General features: G+C 38.5%; 1 protein-coding gene across 4 annotated transcripts in view; it reads left to right on the plus strand.

Annotated features, from left to right (window-relative positions):
- Positions 1-278: 278 nt before the first annotated feature.
- PCDH15 (protocadherin related 15) overlaps positions 279-22,350 on the plus strand; it is a gene marked incomplete at both ends in the record, with an annotated part of 380,170 nt that continues 358,098 nt past the window's right edge. For all 4 annotated transcript variants that reach the window (XM_082311053.1, XM_082311051.1, XM_082311054.1 and 1 more), the window contains one exon: positions 279-369. In XM_082311053.1, coding sequence (XP_082167179.1) covers positions 279-369 — 91 coding nt within the window. The remainder of the gene's footprint in view (positions 370-22,350) is intronic.

Consider the following 22,350-nt stretch of genomic DNA (forward strand, 5'->3'; position numbering starts at 1 on the left):
AAACTTGCTTTTTTTTTTTTTTTTAACTTGGAGGCCTGTGTGTACGTGATTATCAAGCTAACAAGTATGTAGGTATGCGTTGCTGCTAATGGGATTAACCTTGCTTGTTTTAACAGAGACAATGTCACTCTTATAGGCTGTATATGCCCTATGTAGTTACACGCACATAGTTACCTGTGAAATAGTTTGTAATCACTCACCGTTGTGTAGGTTGGTTGACTAATGCATGTATCAAATCTTTCTTTTTCAGATCTGCCTTGAGTGAAGCTTGACAAAAAATGTTACAGCGGTTTTGTCTCTGGAAATGGTTAGCTGTAGGGACTGCAGTTGCTACTATCTTAGCAGGTTGTTTGGCCCAGAATGATGAAGGTAAGGTTTTTGCTGTGGGGGCGTAGCTGTGGGAGGGGTGGGATGGTTCTGTGATTTCATTTTAATTCCACCCCCCCCCCCCCCCCCCCCCCGAATTGTTACTTGAAAAAGTAGTTTGATACTTGGTAGGAAAGAGAGCTTACAATAAGGAAAGATCTGGGTATGTTTCATGATTTTAAGCATCTTCCAGTGATTATATTTCACAAAGCTGTTGATTTACCAGGCAAGATAAAATCTTAAGTTATGATTATTCAGTATTGGACTCTAGCATTAAAATTTGTTTCCTCTTATTCATTGAACAAATACTTTACCTTGCTTTATTTGTAAATCGACAGTTACAGCACTTGGAATAGGAGTTTGAGAGAGAATTATTAATGGACTGTGTACATGTCTGACCAAAAACTTGAGAAAAGATCCACAATGAGGGTCTTCTAGAGAAACAATACGTCAGAAATCCTGAAATGTGGTACCAATAGCTCATGTTCATCCTTATAGCATCTTTGTTGAATTTAATTAAGAAATACCAGAAATGTGTCTGCCAGTTATCTATAGTAATATAAAATTACAGACCTAGATAACTGATAATGATTTATCCTTTTGAACTTTCTTTAAAAGGTTGAAGAGGTGAGTTTGATAGACTTGTTCTTAAGTACTCTTAAGAATAGTGAGAGGGATAAGTAAAAACTGAGTAGGGTTTCAGAATGTCTGTAATGAAGTTGCTCATTATAAGTGGCACTTATGCCTTCCGTGTAGGTAAGCTGTAATAGTACATATTTATGACTTACTCTTGCAGCTGGGTTTTCTTTTAGAAACCTCTATTTTGGCAGTTATGAAGTATACTAGTTTTGCTTTTGTGAGATGTATTCAATCCTACTTGAATTTTGCTTAGGTGGTTTTTTTTTTTATTATCAAGTAGAAAGTATATTTTTCTTACTCTATTAATTGTTCTCCAAACGTCCTTTTATTCCTTTCCGTCCCCCAGCCCCAACCCTACATTGTATTTGATGTGCATAATATACAAGAAAACTAGTTTCATTTTATCCATTTTTATACACTGTCATTATAGCTGTCATTCTTGACACTGAAGTAAAGTGTATGAGCTGCTCGTATTTCAGATACTTGATCTATGCTTGGATACAATTAGCTTGCTTTTTAATCATTTATTATAGTGGAGGTATGGGGCTGTTATGCTTGCAGTGTTGGACTTGGTGATGGTTGTTAAGTGCTCTTTGAGCAGCAAGATGCTAGATTTGAGGAGAGACTGCATGGCAGCAGGATGTTCCCTGGCGTGTTTAGCAGCATGGGAGGAAGCGGATGCTGGAGAGCAATGGCATTAGGGGGAGGGGAGGGAAGCAGCATGATAGGGCTGCACCAGGCTACAGCTGTTCTGGGGTCATGAAAAAAGAGCATTCGTGGTAGGCTGAAAATAGACTGCAATACTTTTTACTGTGATCTTGTTTGTACTCACACAGGCAACATCATAGCATTCATCCAAAAAGACATCTTTGATCAAAATAACATTGTGAATATGAGTTGAATACCGATTTCTGGTTACAATTGAATGATGCTGAAGTGTGCAAAACACATGGCACGGATGCCCCAGAAAGTATAGTAGTAGACAGTTTGATATTTTAGAATAGGAAAACAGATTCCTCAGGTTTCAATTTTTGTTCCTTTCTACTTCTTATATGACAAACTTCTATGTTAATTAATGTCCTCATCTCAAAAAGTATGCAGATTGTACCTTTTTGTTACAGGTGATTTAGAGGAAGGGGAAGATCTTTGTCCACAGTTGTATATAAAACTATCATTCATTAATGACGGTGTGACTGAAAATGTCTAGCAACTTCATTACTTAAAAAGGCTGTAAACATGTAGCTGCAGTTAGTGATCTGTTGTTCATATAACTGTTTGTTGCCTGATGGTGTTGTGTGGTAAGAGAGAATCTGTGCAATTTTTTCACTCTCTGTCAGGAATTATTGTGAGCAGGTGAAAATTGCATCACTGACAGATAGCAATGGCAGCAGAAACTCAGCTAATTAGATTTCTTTTTGGTTTTTAAGTTGCCTTGCACCAGTTTGACTTTTTATTTGCTTCTTATATTGAATGCTTGCAATAATTCTATGAAAACTTGCCAATAAAACTTTCAGTTGTGTCACTACGAAACGGAGAAGACCTGAAAATACAAAAATTTTAAGTCAGGTCTAAATCTCGTGGATGACTCAGCAATATATCTACTCCAAATATCTACAACTTCGGAGACAGTATTCAGACAGTATCAGGGTTTTACAGACTTTCTTTTAGTGCGTTAACTTAGGTTCTTGAAATTTCGTGTTTTCTGTCTAAGCCAGTGTTTCAGACAAGTTTACAATAATCCCTGCTAGTGTGGCCACATCGTGATATTCCTTCTGTTTTTTTTTTTTTTTTTTTTTTTTTTTTTTTTTTTTTGTGGGTTTTGGTGGTGGTTTTTTTTTTGTTTGTTTCGGTTTTTTGTTGTTGTTGTTTTGTTTGGGTGGGTTTTTTTTGTCCTGGCTCATGCCAGTTTTTTAGCACAGAACCCAAACTTGTTTTTATCCTTAATGATAATGTTCTCTTACATAGTCTGAAGAGAAGGGGCTTTGCTTTTCAATGAATATAAATCTGATGCATATGGCCAAGAGTATTGATACTTTACTGGGGGAAAAGTTCAGAAATGCTGTTGCTTTATGAACATACAGCACCCTCATACAAACTTGAGAATAAACTGATACGTGCCCCTCCCCCCCGCCCCCGCTGTGTTCAGGAAAGGGTAAGTTTAGTGAAAAGTACTTCTGATGTCTTCAAGGTACTTCGTATAAATACCATAATGCTATAATAGAGAAAAAATTATATGGAAATTAATTTAATCCAGGGTGGGGTACTGGTTACTCAACAGATGCCACCCAGCTAATGATGCAATGCTTATAAAAACAATTACTTTGAAATGTATTTCTTGCAGCTAAATAGAAAACTGTTCTGTACTTGCATCATTGCAGAGAAGTACTTTGGCATGCCTGGGACTGGTAGAGTTGTTCTAATTTGCAATAACAAAATTCATAACCTAGCATATAACATATAAAAATGCATTCTTTTAGCAATTGCAATTTAAAAACAGTGTAGTTATTTTAACAGCAGAACAATCATGAATACAAACAGGAGAAATCAATTATGGCAGAAATTATAACCTATTTCTTTGCATCTAGCATGCAAGTGATCTGTTTTCATGGTTCTAGCTGTGCACATTTAGTTAGTTGCATGCCTCTATTACTGCGTTTTGCTCCATTAGCTCATATTTTCTCTATTTCAGATGTTTTTGCTCGACCTCCTGAGTCATCAAATCTTCCCCAGCCACGGCAATTAATGATGTTATAAAGTAGCCTTAAAAATTTTATCAAGGACTGTCTTGGGAATGGTTAGGCTGCTTTCTTCCCATGCTTATTAGAAAGCTTCCCCAGAATCCAATTTGTTCATTTGGCTCAATGCCATTGTCTGGTAGAAATGAGACAATTTATTCATGGCTAGCTGATTGTGCCTGCGTAATCTTTCAGTTCAGGTAATGTGTTTCCATCACTGGTGTTTCTGCTCTCCAGCCAAAGGAACGTTTAGAGAGCAATAATTCCCCCTTTTGGTTTTTGGTCATGCAACTAAACAAACATGTTTCTGTAGGCTGCCCTTGCAAAATAGATTCTCCTTCCCCTGTAATCCTGGTAGTTCTGCTATGCCCCTCTTTCGCCTAAATCCCTCTCTTGAATGTGGTTGCCGGCATTTGTATTCTGTGTGCGGGTGACATCCTGACAGTTCTTTACCATGCTAGCTGTGCTTTGCTGTGTCTATTGGAGTTACTTCACTCAGTAAAGTGTATTTTGTGCATTGGTGGCTGGCGGTTGTGCTTTAATTTAATACAATTCTGTCTTTTTCTATCATCATCTGTAACTGATAAGCATGGGCCTTTAGGGATTTTTTTTTTTTTATAGCAGTGTTTTTGTCAGTGGTGTCGAAGTGACATGCAAAGCAACGTCAAATTTGTGCTCAAGTTTTGTTTCCATTTGTGCCACTAATAAATTTCTGTCCTGTATTGCTTGTTCCAAGTTTTCAGTGAGCTGAAATTTCAGTCATACATTACTACTCATTTGTAGAGAACTCTTATCACCTTTCAGGACAAAGTACCCATCTGAACCAAGTCTGCTTGTCGTCTCATTTTAGCCAGCTCTCTTCAGGTCATACTTAAAATTTTCATACTAATCCAGCCTTTCCATTTTAATTATTTCCTGTGGGGGGGGTATGTAAAATCTATTGAAGAAATGCAAGTACTTTACATCTACTTGTAGTCCTTTTGTATTAAAAAACACCTCCTCGAAATTATTAAAAAACCCTATTCTTTTGTTTGAAGAGTTATCACGTTAGTCTCAATGTACTGTTGATGAACCCATTCAGTGTTTTCTTCCAATGATTTCTTTGTATTATTCTTTTGCTCAATCATATGGTATGCCAGAATAAATGTAAGACTGTGGGTGGATGAGTAATGTGGGGTTTTGTTGGGTTTTGGGGATTTTTTTTGGCTTTTTTGTTGTTGGTTTTTTTTATGAAGAAATCTGGTTTTATGATTTCTGCTGCCCCTAGTTTGCTCTCCCCCCCAGTAATATTTTCGCTTAAGTAAAAGTAGAAATGTCAGTTATAGCCCTGCAATATGTGAAATTAGGTCAGCTACAATCTCTTTACTTTTTTTCAGTGCTAGTCTATTAAATTCAGAGGCAAACTCTCAAGCTAAAAGAAGCAGTGAGGAGAAAGGTAGAAACCCAGGATCCAATTCCTTTCCTTCCCCCCCCCCCCCCTTTAATCCAATGTATATGACTAGAAGACACACTTTAGCAGCAATCTTTTGGTCAGTAGAGAAGGCTGCAGAACTTAAAAGCTGTCTGTGTGCACTTTCATGCTACACCAAACCGATCCAGCAAAAATAATCATTTGACAATTAGCATGTAATAGTCTTCAGCATTTGGACTTAGTGTATACCAATCATGAAGGATATAGCTGCAAACTTGGGAGTACCAGTAATTTACTCTTTACTCTTAAAAGATGAAAGAAAGGCAAAAATAATTCTGATCACTGTTTGAAAACAAGAGAAAACCAAAACCGAACCTGAAGATGCACCAACAAAAGTTGCAATGATTCCGTTACTAAGATTTTCAGAAGTGTTTAATGAGACTGTGAATTGTAGTGATCTGTTTAATATAATGATATCTTTGAAGGCTTTTTGAAGATAGTAATTTGTTGAGGCTGCTTTTAGCCTGAAGTTGACTTGTTTTGCCCTTTTTTTTTATACACGAATAAAAGGTTTGAGAAGTCCCTTATGTTTCACTTGAAGATTATTAGCTGTAAAACAACAATACTGACAAAAGTCCTCAATTAATACACTTGGAGATGATACCATCTCAGTCCTTATGTTATCTCGTAATGCAGGTGCAAATTTGGATTGTGTTTTAGGGAGTTCTCGAGGGGTGGGAGAGGAAAGGCTGGGCTTGCAGAGGCTGCCTGTATTCCCCTGTGCATCTTGACATCGTTCTCACCTGTCTCCCTACATCTCAGCTGACCCCAGGGGATTGTTATACCACCCTATCATGTAACATCCAACAAAGTCAATGCTTGAATTCCACTTGCATTTGGTATGAAACTAGTACTTACTTTATAATACATGGTAAAGTAGAAATCATAGAATCCTAGAATGTCCTGAGTTGGAAGGGACCCACAAGGATCATTGAGTCCAACTCCTGTCCCTGCACAGGACAACCCCAAAGTTCACACCATACGTCTGAGGGTGTTGTCCAAATGCTTCTTAAATGTTGTCAGGCTTGGTGCCGTGACTACCTCCCTGGTGAGCTTGTTCCAGTGCTCCACGACGCTCTGGGTGAAGAACCTTTTCCTAATATCCAACCTAAACCTTCCCTGGCAGATCTTCCTGCTGTTCCCTCCAGTCCTATCATTGGTCACCAGGGAGAAGAGATCAGCACCTGCCCCTCCTCCTTCCCTTGTGAGGAAGCTGTAGACCGTGATGAGGTCTCCCCTCAGCCTCCTCTTCTCCAGGCTGAACAGAGATCAAGTGACTTCAGCCGCTCCTCGTATGGCTTCCCCTCTAAACCCTTCACCATCTTTGTGGCTCTCCTCTGGACACTCTCTAGTAGCTTCGTATCCTTTTTGCACTGTGGCACCCAAAACTACTCACAGTACTCAAGATGAGGCCGCACCAGCGCAGAGTAGAGCGGGACAATCACCTCCCTCGACCGGCTGGCAATACAGTGCTTGATGCACCCCAGGACACGGTTGGCCCTCTTGGCTGCCGGGGCACACTGTTGGCTCACGTTCAGCTCGCCGTTGACCAGAACCCCCAGATCCCTCTCCACGGGGCTGCTCTCCAGCCTCTCATTCCCCAGTCTGTACGTACATCCAGGGCTGCCCCGTCCCAGGTGCAAAATCTGGCACTTGCCCTTGTTAAACTTCATATGGTTGGTGATTGCCCAGCTCTCGAATTTGCCTAGATCTCTCTGCAGGGCCTCTCTGCCCTCGAGAGTGTCAACAGCTCCTCCCAATTTTGTGTCATCAGCAGACTTTGATAACAAACCTTTAAGTCCTGCATCCAAGTCATTTATGAAGACATTGAAGGGCACGGGCCCCAAGATGGATCCCTGCGGAACCCCACTAGTGACTGGTCGCCAGCCCAATGTAACCCCATTTACTATAAGCCTTTGGGCCCGACCCGTCAGCCTGCTGCACACCCATTGCATTATGTGTTTATCCAGCTGTATGCTGGACATTTTGTCCAGGAGGATACTGAGAGAGACTTTTTTAACTTTTTTTTTTTTTTTTCTTTTTTCCCCAAATGCATGGCTGAATTCGGACTTGGCACCAAAGCAGTATGATGTTATCTTCTAATCTTTGAGTTTGACTCATTTCCTTACTTTTGACTAGTCTGTTGAACAGGAGATGTGCCATTGGCATCTGCACTGTGGAATATGTATTTTTCACTGACGGCTCAGTGGGTTTTGTTTCATTCCAACCTGCTAGTTGGATATTTTGTCAGAGTATAGGACTTGGTAGCAGAAGTGCCCCCGCAGGACAAAAATTTCATGCTTAGGAAGCTTGAAAGAATACATGTTAGCATTTTCTTTGCAGTCTAAGTTTTATGTAGATGGAGGGGAAAAAAATTAAAAAAAAATAAATCTCATTTTGGTTGAAATATAAGATAGTAGATACTGCTTTTTGTCCTTAAGCTAATGAAGGCCCTTGAAGGGCTGAATCAACATGGATTTTGGGGGGGGGAGAGAGTCTTGTTTGGGGTAAAATGTACAGTAGGGAGAAGTTGAGGAAATAACTGACTTCAGTGGGAATTGCTGGAAAAGTGTGATTGCTCGGTATTGAAAATATCTCGTATCATGTTATGTACAGTAGGGTTCTGTTGAACATTAAAGCACCTACTTCTTTTTTTACTTTGGATGCAAAGCTGGCTGTGTGGGAAGCTGCCCAAGGTAGCAGATTGCCAGGTAAGCCTGACCATCTGCCTGGCTGTGCTAAAGGAGCTGCTTGAGAACAATCTCCTGCTGCACCACTCTGCTGTTTTTCCTCCTGCCACTGAGAGAAAGGTGTGTAGAAGTGGGGATGGCTGGTTTAAAAGTAGACTAAAGGCAGGCCTCATTTATAGTAACATTAAGGTTTTTGGCCTCTGCATCAAAAGAACAGAAACTCTTACTCCTGGCTCCTTTTGCATATTAAAAAAACAAACAACCACTTGAGCAACTAGAGCTTGCTGGGTTTATTTTCCATTGGCTCAGTAAGCTGAGCCGACTCACCCTGCAGCTGTATAACTGCTAGATCTGCAGCAGAGGAGGACAATACCGAGTCTGGAAGGACGTAATAGCAGCTTCCAGGTTAGGCGTAATGTAAAACTGTATCCTCATTGAATTCTTAAACTGAAACTCAGATTTTGCAAGGCACGTGGGCCAGGCAGGAAGAAACACAGCTCTTGCCAACTTCAACACTTAGAAAGCATTGAACTGATTGAAATTAAACCTATCTATAGTTAGTACTGGTATCTGAAATGAAATAAAATCGAGGCCAAGTAGGAGGTTTACTTATCCAAATATGTATTTCGCTTCATAAGGGTTAAACAGATTATTTTTTTTTTTTAATCAGGTTGTAAGGAATAGCCCTTTAAATGGTTTTTACCCTGAATGGGAGATTGCTTTTTAAATAAGGATTTCCCTGTGAAAAACACAACTGTGCAATTCATTTTTGCCACCCGGGTTGTTCAGGCAAAAGCTCCTTCAGCTGTTTTTTTGCTGCATGGGGGCCCCCTGTATTAGTTACTGTCTTTTATTCAGTCTAATGGAGTCTTATGCTACAAAAATTGAATAACTAAAGGGCCTCACAAATCACTTTAAGAGGCTACTTTAAAAATAAAATAGTTTCAGATCTTGATATATTACTGTTGGGTAGGAAATTAACTCAGGAAAATGCATATTTGAATACATGTAGCCCATTTATCATTCCCTGAGCCCTATACTGTACATATCCAGTGAAAGAAGAGAAATGCAAACAGGTGCTTGCCTAAGGGCTGCCTGGGAAAGCCTCTGTTCTTCAGAACACAAGTAATTTGTTTGATTGCTTTATGAAAACTCTCTGCTTTTGGTTGGGAGCTCTGGCACTTGGCTCTGCAGTGATCCTAAAGGGAAAAGAGCTGTCCGTGATGTCTTTGAATTGTAGTTCAGCCATTAGTTCCTCTGAAGGGTTTAGTTCTTCAAAGTCTAACTGATGGGATGTCTTGAAGCGCCACTAGCAATGCTTTGAGTCCGCAGAAGATCAATTTACCTTTGGCAAGAGACGAGTTAAATTCATGAATTGTGGGCATCAGAAACAAGGTTCGTCTTGGTTAATGTGCAAATTTCAGCCCTCAATCTCCTGGCAGAAGTGACCGAGTACCCTGTGTGCTCCCTGTGATGGTGCTGGGATGGATGAGGCAGGAAGCCACTTGTTGAGAAGCAACAAATCCCAGATCCCAACATCCTTGGAACAACCTGAGATTGGGATCTACCTAGGAACGAGCCTCTTCGAGGCACTGGCCTACCAAGTTCTTTCTGCTCAGCCTTACTCTTCGGCACACAAGGTGTTGTGTGTGGGATCGCCTGGATTGCAAGCATCGATGTTCTTTGAGTCACCGAGGACTTGACCGACCTGAGCTATCCCTTGGTGTGGGAAAGCTGTGAATACTGAGCTGACGCTTTTCCTCCAAGGGACAGGTGCCCTTTCTAAGGCGAGATTCACATCTGGGAAGGGAAGGCCTGGTGCAGGGAAAGCAGAAACCCTTGTGAAAGGGCATTGGCACAGCTTGTGTCCCCTCTGTCAGAGTGGCTTGGGCATCGGGACTTTCATAGAGTAAACTATAACAATACTGGGCTGAGATCCTAAAAATCAGCAACGGTTGTGTCTATGTGTTCATTTGTTGGTTTACAGCCATAGAGCATGTGTGTTGAGCAGAGCTAACCCCTGTACTGGTTGTTCTTGTGCTTTAATGGTAACGTTTGAAGGATTCTTCAGTGGAGAGAGATGTCTGTGTAAATTTGTTTGATAATTTAGTCAGTGTTTTGACATAGAATTGGAGTAAGGAAGTACAGTTTTCTAGAATACTGTATCTGTGATCTCCACCTCATGTCCAGATTTCAGAGAACATATTTACCACTTCCATTGAAATGAATTCCTTTTAGCTAAGAGACATAGTGCACTGACACAGTGTGAACAGGACATTGCTTTCTCAGATGTGGTAGATTTCCCCCTTAATTTGGGGGGGATGAGGTAGGATTCATGTGTATTGCTGGGTACAGAGGATTATACTGTAACTGCTCTGTGTGTTTATTCTGTAGTAAAGCTCTTCAGTCATGAATATTTTGAATCTAATTGCAAACATGCATGCATTAACGTGAAGTGTGCATACACATGTGCATTTTGCATCTCTGTTCTAAGTAGCATAAAGACATTGAAGGCAACCATCTTTCCTGCGCAGAGCTTGGTTTAACTCTGCTGACATCTTTCCCTCTGGACTTGAATTAACTGCCGAGGTGCTCCTGCATGCATTCACTTTCTTAATTTCAATCTAAACAGAATCTACTGGCTGTAGATGGGATGCTGCCAAGCTAATTATTCAAAACACTACTCCAAACAACCCTTAGTTTTGTGGTTTTTGTGTAGTTGCATGTGTTCCGACATTGTTCCCCACAAGATAAACTCTATCTGCACTAATCCAGTATATCCATCTCTCCATTACCTGCTGAATTGCTGCAATGCCTCCCGCTGGATCAGCAGAACCTGCTTGTTTCATTTTATTCTAGTTTTCTGGAAATTCCAGTTTTCTGGAATAAACACATTTGCAGATCAGTAGGCCACTAGATCTAGTAGTAAGATAGCTCATACTAATTGACTATATTTCTTTATTAGGAGGCCCTTAATAAGAACAAATGTAAATATTTTAACTTGGCTATTTATTGAAATTACTTTGTAGAAATCAGACTTTGAAATTGTTTTTGAAGAGGAATAACTAGATTAGTCTGACCTCCCAAAAAAGAACAGACGTATATTACAAATTGACAGCATATAAAATCTACATATGTCCCTTAGTGCCAGGTTATTCCTGCTTGTGGTCTGCCATTTATACTGCCAACTCAATTTTTATTTTTATTGGAAATATTTTGCTGACTTTTTTGTATTCACATATTGTATATGTAGCAAAGGGTTTGGAACTGGGAATTCCTGGGCGCGTCATGTTGACATGGGAGGCTGGTAATCTCTTTTACAGTAAGAAGTATGACTGCAGCAGACTATTTGCGTCAACACAGAAGCTTTGAGCTATTCAGGGTTGAGGAAGATTATAGGTGGCCTGCAAACATAGACGGGTTCCAATAAGTTTTCCACTGCATGATTAGTTGAGTTATGTACCTAAATGATGGCTTAGAAGTATTCATACACAGTATTCATAGCACAAGTTTGTTGTTTTTTTTTTTCTTTACTGAAGCTTGTTTTCAGACTAACCCTTTCTACAAGCATTTGCTTAAGATGAAGCAATAGGTCTGGGGAGAGGAATCGGAGCTGTTAAGTTGGAGTGTCCTCTATTGTAGACTTCATTGCAGCCACTGGACATGTGAAGAACAGGATGAGGTATGAGCTGAAACAGAGAGATATTTTCTGAGCAGAAACATAAGTTTCCAGAATCCATGAATTTACCCTTTTGAAGCCTTTTTAAAGCCAGGGAGCGGGGAGAAACACCCATTTGCTCCTTCCTCTTTCTCCAGACTTTCCCTTCTTCCTGCTGGCTGGAAATTCTGGTGCGCATATTCTTTCATGCTTAGTCTTCTGTAAATACCCATTTTTGTGCATTATAACCACGTCTCCCTTATCTTTTGGGGTTCCCTGTTCTGCCACTGAACTTCGTTGCTAGCTTGGCAAGCTGCATATTCCTTCTGCTCCTATATCACTGTCCCTGCCCTGTCGTGTTACATTCCAAACTCCCATCTCATTTTTTCTCATCTCACTCAGTCCAGCAGTAAGAACTATTTTCTGAATGCTTATATGAGACTGCCATATGTTGACAAATAAACTGTGATAGAAACTACCTCCCTGTTGCTACTATGCTTCAGTTTAATCTGTTTTTGATGAGGGAAAAACAAAACAAAACAAAAAAAAAAACCAACGCACAGGAACTTCAGCTTGATCAAAACTTGATTTTATTATGATTTGATTTTCACATGACAAGAACTGACTCATAGCTATGTCCTTTAGAGCACAGGTTCTGTGCATTGTGAATTACAGATTTGGTTTTGAATCGCTTTGAATGCCCAGTTTTGCTTCAGTTCAATTAATTTACATATCAGGAGTGGCATTCTTAACTGCATCAATAACAGGCATAACTTTTCTGTTCTGTTATGTGGCAAAGATGTAATTGGAGGTGTCCTTGCAATAACCCACTGTTCAATCACAATAGCAATAAGTATGAAGTTTTAAGTAATTAGTACAGAAAAGGACCAGTAGTACTGTAACTAAGTTGTTCTGAAAAAAATGAAGCGTGAAATCTTTTTTCAGAGGAGATGTTGACTTTCTGTGTTGATTACTTGGTAAGTATGGACTCCTACTTAGGAAGGCTTTAAATAGGGGTCCAGGTTTTTCAGCATTTCCAGAAGGTCTGAACTTCTGTAGGGTCTGAGTTCGTGCTCCAGGCAACAGTATCTCTGCTTTAGTGTGTGTAGTGGGAGCAGAGTCATGTGTTTGGGCAATAATTGTAAAGTATGAGTTCACAGCTCATTTTAATGCATTCATTTTACAGTAATCATTTCCAGATTAGGGGATCATTACTGTTCAGCTGTTGTCTATCATTAAATATAGATGGTGTTTTTCTTGACTAAAGCTCATGTAAACTCAGTCAATTGCTAGGGATTTATATGGAATGCCTGTGGTGAGGAAATGTCTGGGGTTTTGAACCTAAAACCAAAAACAACCACCAGAAAAACCCCAAACCAAACACCCTCCTCCCCTTTTCCACAAATATTGCTGTGTTTTTTGAAGTAACTGCAGTTTGCCACTCTGGCCTATAGTGCTAGGTGAATAAATGCCTTTGACTTCTGTGACAGGTAAGAGGATGATGTTAATATGTGATGTTTAGAGCAGATAGAATGGACTCAGAAAGATTTTTGTCTCGAAGACTTTTGCCCGTGTGTACGGACGTGATCGCTGGGTTTCCTCCCAGGCCAATACCTTCTCTCTCATCTCTTCTAGGGAATCTCTGTAGAAAGATAAGAATTCTTCTGTAGATGGTGAAAGGAAAACTTTTGAGTAAACAGAAGAAAGAAATAGATAGATTAAAAAAAAAAAAAAAGTCCAAGGGTCTTACTGAGTTCAGTTTAAAAAAAAAAAAAAAAAAGTAGTCTGTCCTTTACTGCAGTATTTATTAGACTGTGGATTGAGGCATGGCAAGCCTTAAATTGGTGCAGAGAGGAATAGTTTATGTATGTAGGCTACAATGAGCAGAAATCAAATATTTAAATAATATCAAATTATTGTGATGCACCTAGTTAAGCCTGATTGCAAAGTAAAGGGCTGAGGAGGTGAAAAAGGAAGCAAGGGAGAGAAATTGTATTCTCAAATTGGATTTGTAGATAAATGGGATTTCTCTGCAATTGAAGGCTGAACAGATCTAGTCCAAATTATCCTAGAAAACTGATTTTCAGAGAAGGATGGATGTTGTGGTATGATTTTGAGTGTGTTTACCTACAATGCCATTTCAGTTTTCTTTTTTGAATTCAGTAGCGATAAACAGTATCGCTTCTCATTTTAGAAATATCTAAAAGGGGTTTCTAGTCAAGATATTGCAAACTGTTAGGTATTTTTAAACGTGTTCCTGCAGAGCAGTAAATAGTTTACTTGCATTGTTTGCTTTGCTTGATTCTGTACTGTAGAATCATGCTTTTAGTCACTGATTTTTAAGCTACTGATTATTTTGCCTGCACTATTGATGCAACATTAAACACTTGATTTATTTGTCCCTTAAAATAGGTCAAATGCTGCTCTGTGGTACTATCTGTTGAGAAAAACAAGTTATCGCCAAAATAATTATTTTTCCTCTTTATTTGCTCAAATGAGCTGTTTGTATTTACTCAATTATACTGACAAGAAGAGTTTTCCGTTTAGTGGTAGTTTTCCGTTTAGTGGTATCACCTTGTTTTGGAACGTCATTGGTTTGAGCGGCTACATATAATTCTGTTATTGCCAAGTGGTTCCCTGATTTAAAGGATATATAATGGGACAGGAGTTAATTATTTGACCTGCTGTGCAAGTCTGGCATGAGACTAATTTCATGCCTTATTTCAAAACAGAGTTGTTTGTACAGGCTTATTTGTTAGGGCCTAAAGAGGAACACACGGTTGTAAGCAGCTCGGGGCCTCCCTCATTAAAAGTTTCCTCCGAACCTCCGGATGGTCCAAGCTTAAAACAAGGCATCTGTTGTTGCCTAACGTTGCTGGAGATGGCAGTTTTGTTGTTTTATTTGCGAATAATGAACCAATACAGACTGATCATGTTTCTTGAGAAATAGCTGGGCTTTTTTTTTGGTTACAAATGGATAACACAGCACAAAAATTAATTACTCAAAAAACCTCACACCAAAAGCATAGTAAGTTTTGAGAGATTTCAGAAAAAAAAAATCAAAGGAAAAGAGAGTGGACTATTTTTCTTCCACATGGTATAGCTGCTAATGATACTGGATGACAGAGCAGTTGATGTCTTACATTGTTATGAGTTTATGGTGACTATATTGTTCTTTCTCATCGTCTTTGCAAATAATTCTTGACTTATCAGACTTCCCCCCCCCCCCCAAAGTGGCTGGGATTCTGCCACATGAATCATTATAGTATTAATATGATTCTGTGATAATGGCTACTATTAGATGAAGTTGCAGTAAATGACACCTTTCAAAAATTTCCTTAAATTGCTTCTCTGTTTATTTGGCAATAATAGTGATGAACAGTAGGACACCTGACTGTGTAAATTGGGGAGCTCCAAATAAATCTTGCTTGCAATGTTGGCCTGGTCTGTGAACAGGGTCACGCAACATCAGTGGTCGTGTGATGTGAGTGGGGTTCGTGCCCTCATGCTGTGAGCACTCAGTACTCAGTGCAGAGAAATGAATCCCCTCGAAAATGAAATGAGTCCCACTTGTCAGAAGATGGGGGGAGCAGTGCCCTGTAGCACGTCAGGATGGCTACTTTAGAATTTAGCACAAGATTTGTACCACTATTATTACCTCTAATTCCATGGTATCTGGTGTTTTGTCTCGAGGTTTTTAGATGTATAAAGAGGAAAACCAGTATCTTCAAGCCTGTGTTATGATTTTCTCCAAAGTTCGGCTTCAAAATTATCGTAAGAGGTGCTAAAGGGCTTTTTGAGCCATTGCTATAGCCCATTTTGTTTGATGTGCAGTTTCAGATACACAAGTCGGAAACTTCAGCTCCGTTTCCCTTTCTTCAGCGCTTTTTTTTTGTTCTTCCAAGTTTTCCTTTACTGCTTTTTGTTGCAAAACTAATTGAAAAAATCCAGGCACTGTTCTTTATTAGCTTTCTAACAATTTGAAGTTTTTTATAAAGTGTCTCATGCTAAATATAAAACAGAAGAAGTATTTATCAATGCAGATGGGGAATTTTCTGGTAAGAGGCTCTGGAGAGATATTTGTGATGCTTCCCTCCTGAGAAGCATTTTAAAGTTTATTTGAGCCCTTTTTCCTGCTTGGCTACAGTACAGGAGTTGCTGAAGTGGAAAAAATAGTATGATTTTTTTTTTTTTTTTTAAAATATTGTAAACACCATGTCATTTGGTAAGTACAGTTTTGTAAATAAGAGGAGGAAGTTTGAAGTTTTTCATGTGTAGGTACATTTTGTGAGCTATCTGTTCCATTGGCCCATTACTAGTTGGTTTTGGGTTGGATTTTTGGGGAGGGAAAGAAAAAAGTGCACTTATACATCATTTGTACTTGAACATGCCATATATCTGATAAAACATATGCAACTGTAGCAAATTTTCACAGCCTTAAATTTATTTCAGTAACAGGCATTAATCAAAGATGTTACTTTACGGTCTTTGTTAATAGAGATTTTGTTTACAGGTGGTTCTTCACTAAAATTCCAAGTTCTGTAAGATGTATTTCTTATGAGATGCTCACAAAGTATGTTTGTCCTGATAGGAAATCTATTCCAGTTCAATCAAATGGGGCATCTGCAATTCCTGCTAAGCATAATGATACGGTATGTGAAGTTGATGCTTTCATTTGATATAGATAGGTTTAGGAGCATCAACATGGAGTTATTTGTATGTTTTCTATGGGGGAAAAAAAAAAGGCAAGCAAAAAAAAAATCCCACACCCACCAAAAAACCTGACTCTTCTTTGCATATGTAGAAGCAGCATGATTTTTGCAGAAGATACTATGTTGTTAGGTAGACAAGCAATGTGGTTTGGGAATATTAGAGTTTTTGTTCAGAAATGCTCTGGAATAATTTCTGGATGAACAGATAATGAAGGAGGAGCTTGAATTCACCAGAGGACTGAAAAAGCTGTAAAGTGTAGCTCTATGAAGTTGTGGTATTTCATGTTTTTGGGCTGCATTAGTTACAGGTTAACGCTACAAAGCTAAAGACAGGCCCGAAGATTTGTTTTGTTTTCTGGTGCTGTTAAGGTTAACACAGCAGCTCATAATTTTAACTCTAAAATTTTGGTTGTTGGGGGGGCTGGAGGGGAAGTTGAATGATTTTTAAAGTGAAAATTTACCAGTAGTTTAGAAGAAAATGAGAAATAATCTGTGCCTGAGCTCACAATGAGATTGAGGATCCTACAACCACAAAAAATAGCAGTCTACTTTGCTTTAGATAGGCTGTAACTGCTCTTTGAAATCTCTCTGGCAGTATCTGAAAGGTACACCAGTGGTGTCCATTTTTCAAATCTCAAGTGCACAACCTGCAGGAAGCAATATTGTTTTTCATTTAATGAGCTTTAGCATGTGAGCAATTAAGAAGACATAATTGAATGAAGCTAATCAGGAAGACACAGAAGCTTGCCTCTGGGATGCTGCGCAAGTCAATTGCTCCTCATATCTACAATTTTATCTGTTTAGTTAATAACACCAAGGGGTATAGTGGCACCGGCTAGTGGTTTTACAGCTCCGGGGGCTTAGCAGTTTTGTTTTGTCTTCAAGCCTTCGTCTTTTTATTCTGCTAAGGAGGTAGTGATTAACAGGTGATGAGAGTCTCTGCTTGGCTAATAACTTTCTGGGTGCTCCAAGAAAAGTGATGGAGACTACTGTATTTTAAATGTCTCAGTATACAAACTGCAGATAAAGCCAGACATTTACAGGCATGGTCTTCACTCAGCTCCATATCATTAGTGAACCTATTGTTGTCTGATAATTAAAATAGTTATGAACATACTGACACGGAAAGATAAACTGAGTGAATGGCTTCAGATAAACGAGTGTTTTCTTCATTATCCAGAAATAAACCCATAATGAACCAGAATCTTATAAAATGAATTTTGGTTTTGTACTTAAAGAACATAAACAATCATACATGGAAAATAATAATAAAGAAGTCCCATAGCTGTGCTCAGCTGTTTGCTTATGGTCCTTGTGGGTAGAACCTTTGTATAATTAAATACTAGAGGTATGAAAAGAAAATGCCTTATCTGCTTGTTCTTCCAGTGTAATCAATGGCTTGGGATTTATTTTCAATTGTGCATCTGGCTAATACAAAATTAATCAACCTCTCCATTACAGTCAGCCTGGATACGGAGTAGAAGCCGAGTACTTTTGTGTCAGGTGTGCTACTTTATCAGTGCCTGCATGCTAGATAAAATAAAAAAAAAAGGTTAAATGGGATTAGGAGGGTAATAGTCTTTGGCACTACTGAACACTAAGAATGCATTTAAAACCTACAAAAAGGCCTGTGCAATTGCTGTCTCATCTGCAGGATTATTTTCAATGTTATCTCATAGGTGGAAACCTTACAAGAAGAATTTGAAAGCTCCCCTGTATCACTGTATTTCCAGCTATAGAGGTGAAATGGAGACCAGCTTGGAGGCATCAGTTCTGTCCTCCTGCTGATGGCCTCCAGGTAGCCCGTGTGTCCAAGTTATTCCTATTTTTTTGTAATTTACGAAAAAACATATTCTCTGTGCTGCCAACCCTTGCTGATGTAAAACTTCCCTGAATATGCACTTGGATTGGACTGACTTATCAAGTACACCTACCTAATACTTATCCTTTCTAGTCAAATGCTGTTTTAAGAAGCGTTTGTGTGTACGTATGTATTTGAAGGGGAAAGAAGGATCACTGATGAGCAGAAGCTGATATTCCTTTGGCACTTCTAGTATTCCATAGGAACCGAAACACAGAGGAGAGCTGTATCTTTACAAGAACAGATGATCAATCTTAATTTCTGCCATCAAATATCCTCTTCTTTTTTTTTGAAATTTTGATAGTCTTTGCAATAAGAAGCTGAACTTGCTTATATGTAAATTATGTTAATTCACCTATATTCATTATTAGCACTGGGAGCAGTAGATTTGTTATCTGTTTTTATGATACTTCTTTGGTATTGGTATCTTGGGAAGTACAAAGGTACCACCATTGTGTCTGTTTTAGGAAAAGATATTTTTTCTATGTCTTCAACTCTCCCAGAGATTAGTGATAGACAGAGAGAGATTTTGATGGTAATCAGTATGTCCTATAAGGTGTTTATTTTTGAAACTGTTTTCTAAGTAGGTAAAAATTGAGAAATAAATATTTTGAGGGTTTGGAGTCATATTGCAAGGGATATGAAATGTCTTTTTCAATGTAGCAGAAATGTATCGACTGTCTTTTTGCAATTTATTTGTTGTTTGATGATAAAGGTTTCAGACAGCAGATGTACCATGCTTTGACTTCATTTTCACTAGTGTTATTAAAAAAAAAAAAAATACACGTACAAAAAATCACCCTGTCTAAAGTGTGTAAGTTTCTGAAAGAAGTTTTTAGTGTTTAGAGCTTGGAGAGCCCATGCACCGACATCAGCTGCTTTGCTTGGCTTTAACACCGTGTTTTGGGAATCCTCTCCAGATGGGTGCTAGCGACCACCATCTGCTGAAGGGTGCCAAGTCAAACAGTCCTTTGTCTCATCCCATGCTTCTTTCCTCCCGTAGTTGCTTACAGGGGAGATACCAAAAACCTTATATTTATCAAAATAAATCTTAAATTGGTTCAAAGACAAACAAAGGCTGTAACTATTTTGCATTTACCAGACCGTTTTTGAGTTAATAGTGCCCAAGCTTTCCAAACACATGTACAAGGAAATTCTGGCAGGAGTAACAGATGATGCCATAGATACGTACTTTCATCTTGGACTGTAGTTTCCTTATTAAAGAAATGCTTCAAAAAAGAGGCCTAAGTTACACCTTCACGCTTTCCATGAAAAGGTTTTTTCTAAAACATATTTTGAAGAAATAACGAAGAAAGTACTAACTTTGCACATGAGCTTTGTCTTCCACCCCCACCCTGAATATTTTTCAGTCAAATTGTGGTGGATTTACCTGAAAACGTAAATAATAAATTGTGGGACCAGGAAGACAAAGTACAGCTTGTATAAGAACGGGTATGATTATCATTGTAGATGGGAACAATTTTAATTATTAAATATATCAGGTTTTGCTCAACAAAGTAGGTATCAAAAGCGTGCGTCTAACCAGAAGAAAAACAAATAACTCTTTGTAGCTATTCAACATTAAAGTCCTTATTGCTTTTATAATTAACTCAGGTTCAGGCTGTTTAGATACAAGCTAGATCTATGATGGGAAGAAAGCAGTTCAGACTTCAATTATTGAATCCATTGGACCATAATTTATTAAACAGATCCTTTAAAGGATGACACTTTCAGTGAAGTCTTATTACTGTGCATTTTTCATGGATGAGGAACAAGCAAATGGATGTGACTCAGTCAGGTGGCATTTAAGGGTTGCATAATATCTTAGATGCCTTAACTTTTTTTTTTTTTTTCTTTTTGAGAAAGGGCCTTCTGTCTGTGACTTCTGTGCCTACTTTCCTCTCACAGCTCTCTACATTTTCACCCAGACTGTGGGGGCAGCATTTTCTAGATCCTTGGCTAATTAATTTTTGCATCTGTGAATAGGTGTCAACATCCTCTGTGCAAAATAGGTTAGCTTTATGAAGCCACAGGAACTTGATTGTAAGTACTAAGTTCATTACGTGCCATTTCTTGTATTCTGCTACTACACGTTTGCTTGGAAATATGCTTCAAAAACAGATTTTGACACTTTTATGGCCTTTTTGGGCTTTTTTCATCATTGATATTGGATACAATGTCTTCTACTTGAAATATCTAAACATTTCTGCTTTCAAAACCAAAGCACAGTGACTGTCTTACTTCAAGAGAGTGTTCCATGGTAATTAAATCGTGATTTAGTCAAGACACATTATTAGGGTTTGTATTTTAAATGTAAAAACGCCCAGGTCAGTCCTCAGTCATGCAGATGGTTGATTCTGCAGGGATGGAGTAGGGGATGCTCTGGTATGTGCTAGAAAATCTGGTGGAGTCCTGTGACCGTAGGATGTGGTAGCTTGTCCTCCCAGAACAGGGTTGCGTTTGCCATGGAGAGAGAGGGAGAAGATTTGTACTGTGCTGTTATAATTAAGATGCAGTTGTGGAAGTCTATTTTGACTAGCTAATTTTAGCAGCATTTGAGTGAGTACTCAAGGAGCTGAAAGAGTAGGGTGTCTTTTAAGGCAAGGAGTTGTCTTGCTTCCCTTCATTTCTGTGAAGAGCGCAGCGGGATATTGCTTTACTGAGCAGCAAAGTGACTTCCTCACCTTCTGTCACTGCTGCTTGATGTCTTGATTAAATTACAGGAAGATGTTGATCAACATTGACTTCATTAGAGATGTCATGAGAAAGATATTTATAGGTACAATATGTAGATGTTCACAAAATTGCTAGCTAATTACCTGAAACATAAACAGTCCTAGAACTGGCAGGTTAATTTGTGCAGCCTGTTTTCGGTGGAGGTGGGTGTGGGTTACCTGCTGTAGATTCGGCACATCTGGTACCAACTGGAATTTTCTTGAACTATTTAAATATTTACAGCAGCTAGTTCTCAGTGTGGGAGAGGTGACTTCAGAGGAGCAAAAGAGCTTCTTGTTCTACCACAGAAGGTAGACTCTGACAACTTGACTTTCATTTTTTGCTTAATAACATGTGAATGTTGCTGATGTTTAGGATGGGGAGGGGGGCGTTATAATCTTAAAAATCCAAAGGAAGTTTGAGGTTTCACGTCAATGTAACTTTTTTTCTAGTCTATAAAGCACTGCTTTTTAAAGAAAGTCAGTGAAACCATAGTCTCAAGTATATGGTTCAATGGTATTCACATACAGTAATGTAATATTCTAAAATTTTAGATTTGCTTTAAAAATGAAAATATTCCTGTGTATATAGCAAAATTTCATGAAGGTTTTTTTCTAAATTTAATTTTAAACATCCTTTTAGTGCTTCTTTCTTTTGTCTCAGCTAATCTCAATCAGTTCTCTGGAAGACAAACTTATATTTTCCATGTCTGTTGTGTACGTAAAGAATCCTAGACTGAAATGGGAAAAAAACTGTTCAGGGGAAGATGAGAAGCCTGATAATTAAATGTAATGTTCATTGCCACTGAAATCAATGTTGAGCCTCAAGTCTAAAAGTCACAAATCTACCCTTTAGGAACAGGAGAAGGCTAAATACTATTAGCTCATCTATAGGCAGTTTAGCTGTCTCCTCTCCTATGTTTCAGTTAATAAATGCTAATCCCTTTTTATTTGCATGTAAAGACGTTGCAACAATGTGAAAGCTTACAAGTATTTCCAACTGCTCTTTCTAAGTTGCTTATACTAGTGGTTAAGTGTCTGTTTTTATATAGCAGTTAAAATTGCTGTGACTTTAGAATTTGCTTATAGTACCTGGATTCAGTTTAATTCCAAATATTAAATATTTTTTCATCCTCCTGTATGAAATTTTTGTCTTAAATGCATCGCATGGGTAATAGGGAAATAGGGAAAATGTGATTTCAAAAATATTGAAGACAGCATGAAATTTTAATGCTCAGTGCATAGTAATGGTTAAAAGCTGGTTTAGTCAACTTTTGCCGTTTAAGCACTTCTGAAGATATTACAGCTATTCTGGAGTTATCCATTGCATTTTAATGGTCTTAAAAATTACTTTTGGTAATAGCAATTTTAGGTGCTACTTGGCATAGTATGATATTTTTATGTATTTTACAGTGTTTTCAGGCACAAGTATGATTTTAAAGACTCTGTCAACTCCAAAACTGCTTGTAAAATGGAAAGTTATTTCAATCTAAAAGAATATTGC

This window comes from Platalea leucorodia (assembly GCF_965183815.1).
Source record: "Platalea leucorodia genome assembly, chromosome: 4".
NCBI lineage: Eukaryota > Metazoa > Chordata > Aves > Pelecaniformes > Threskiornithidae > Platalea > Platalea leucorodia.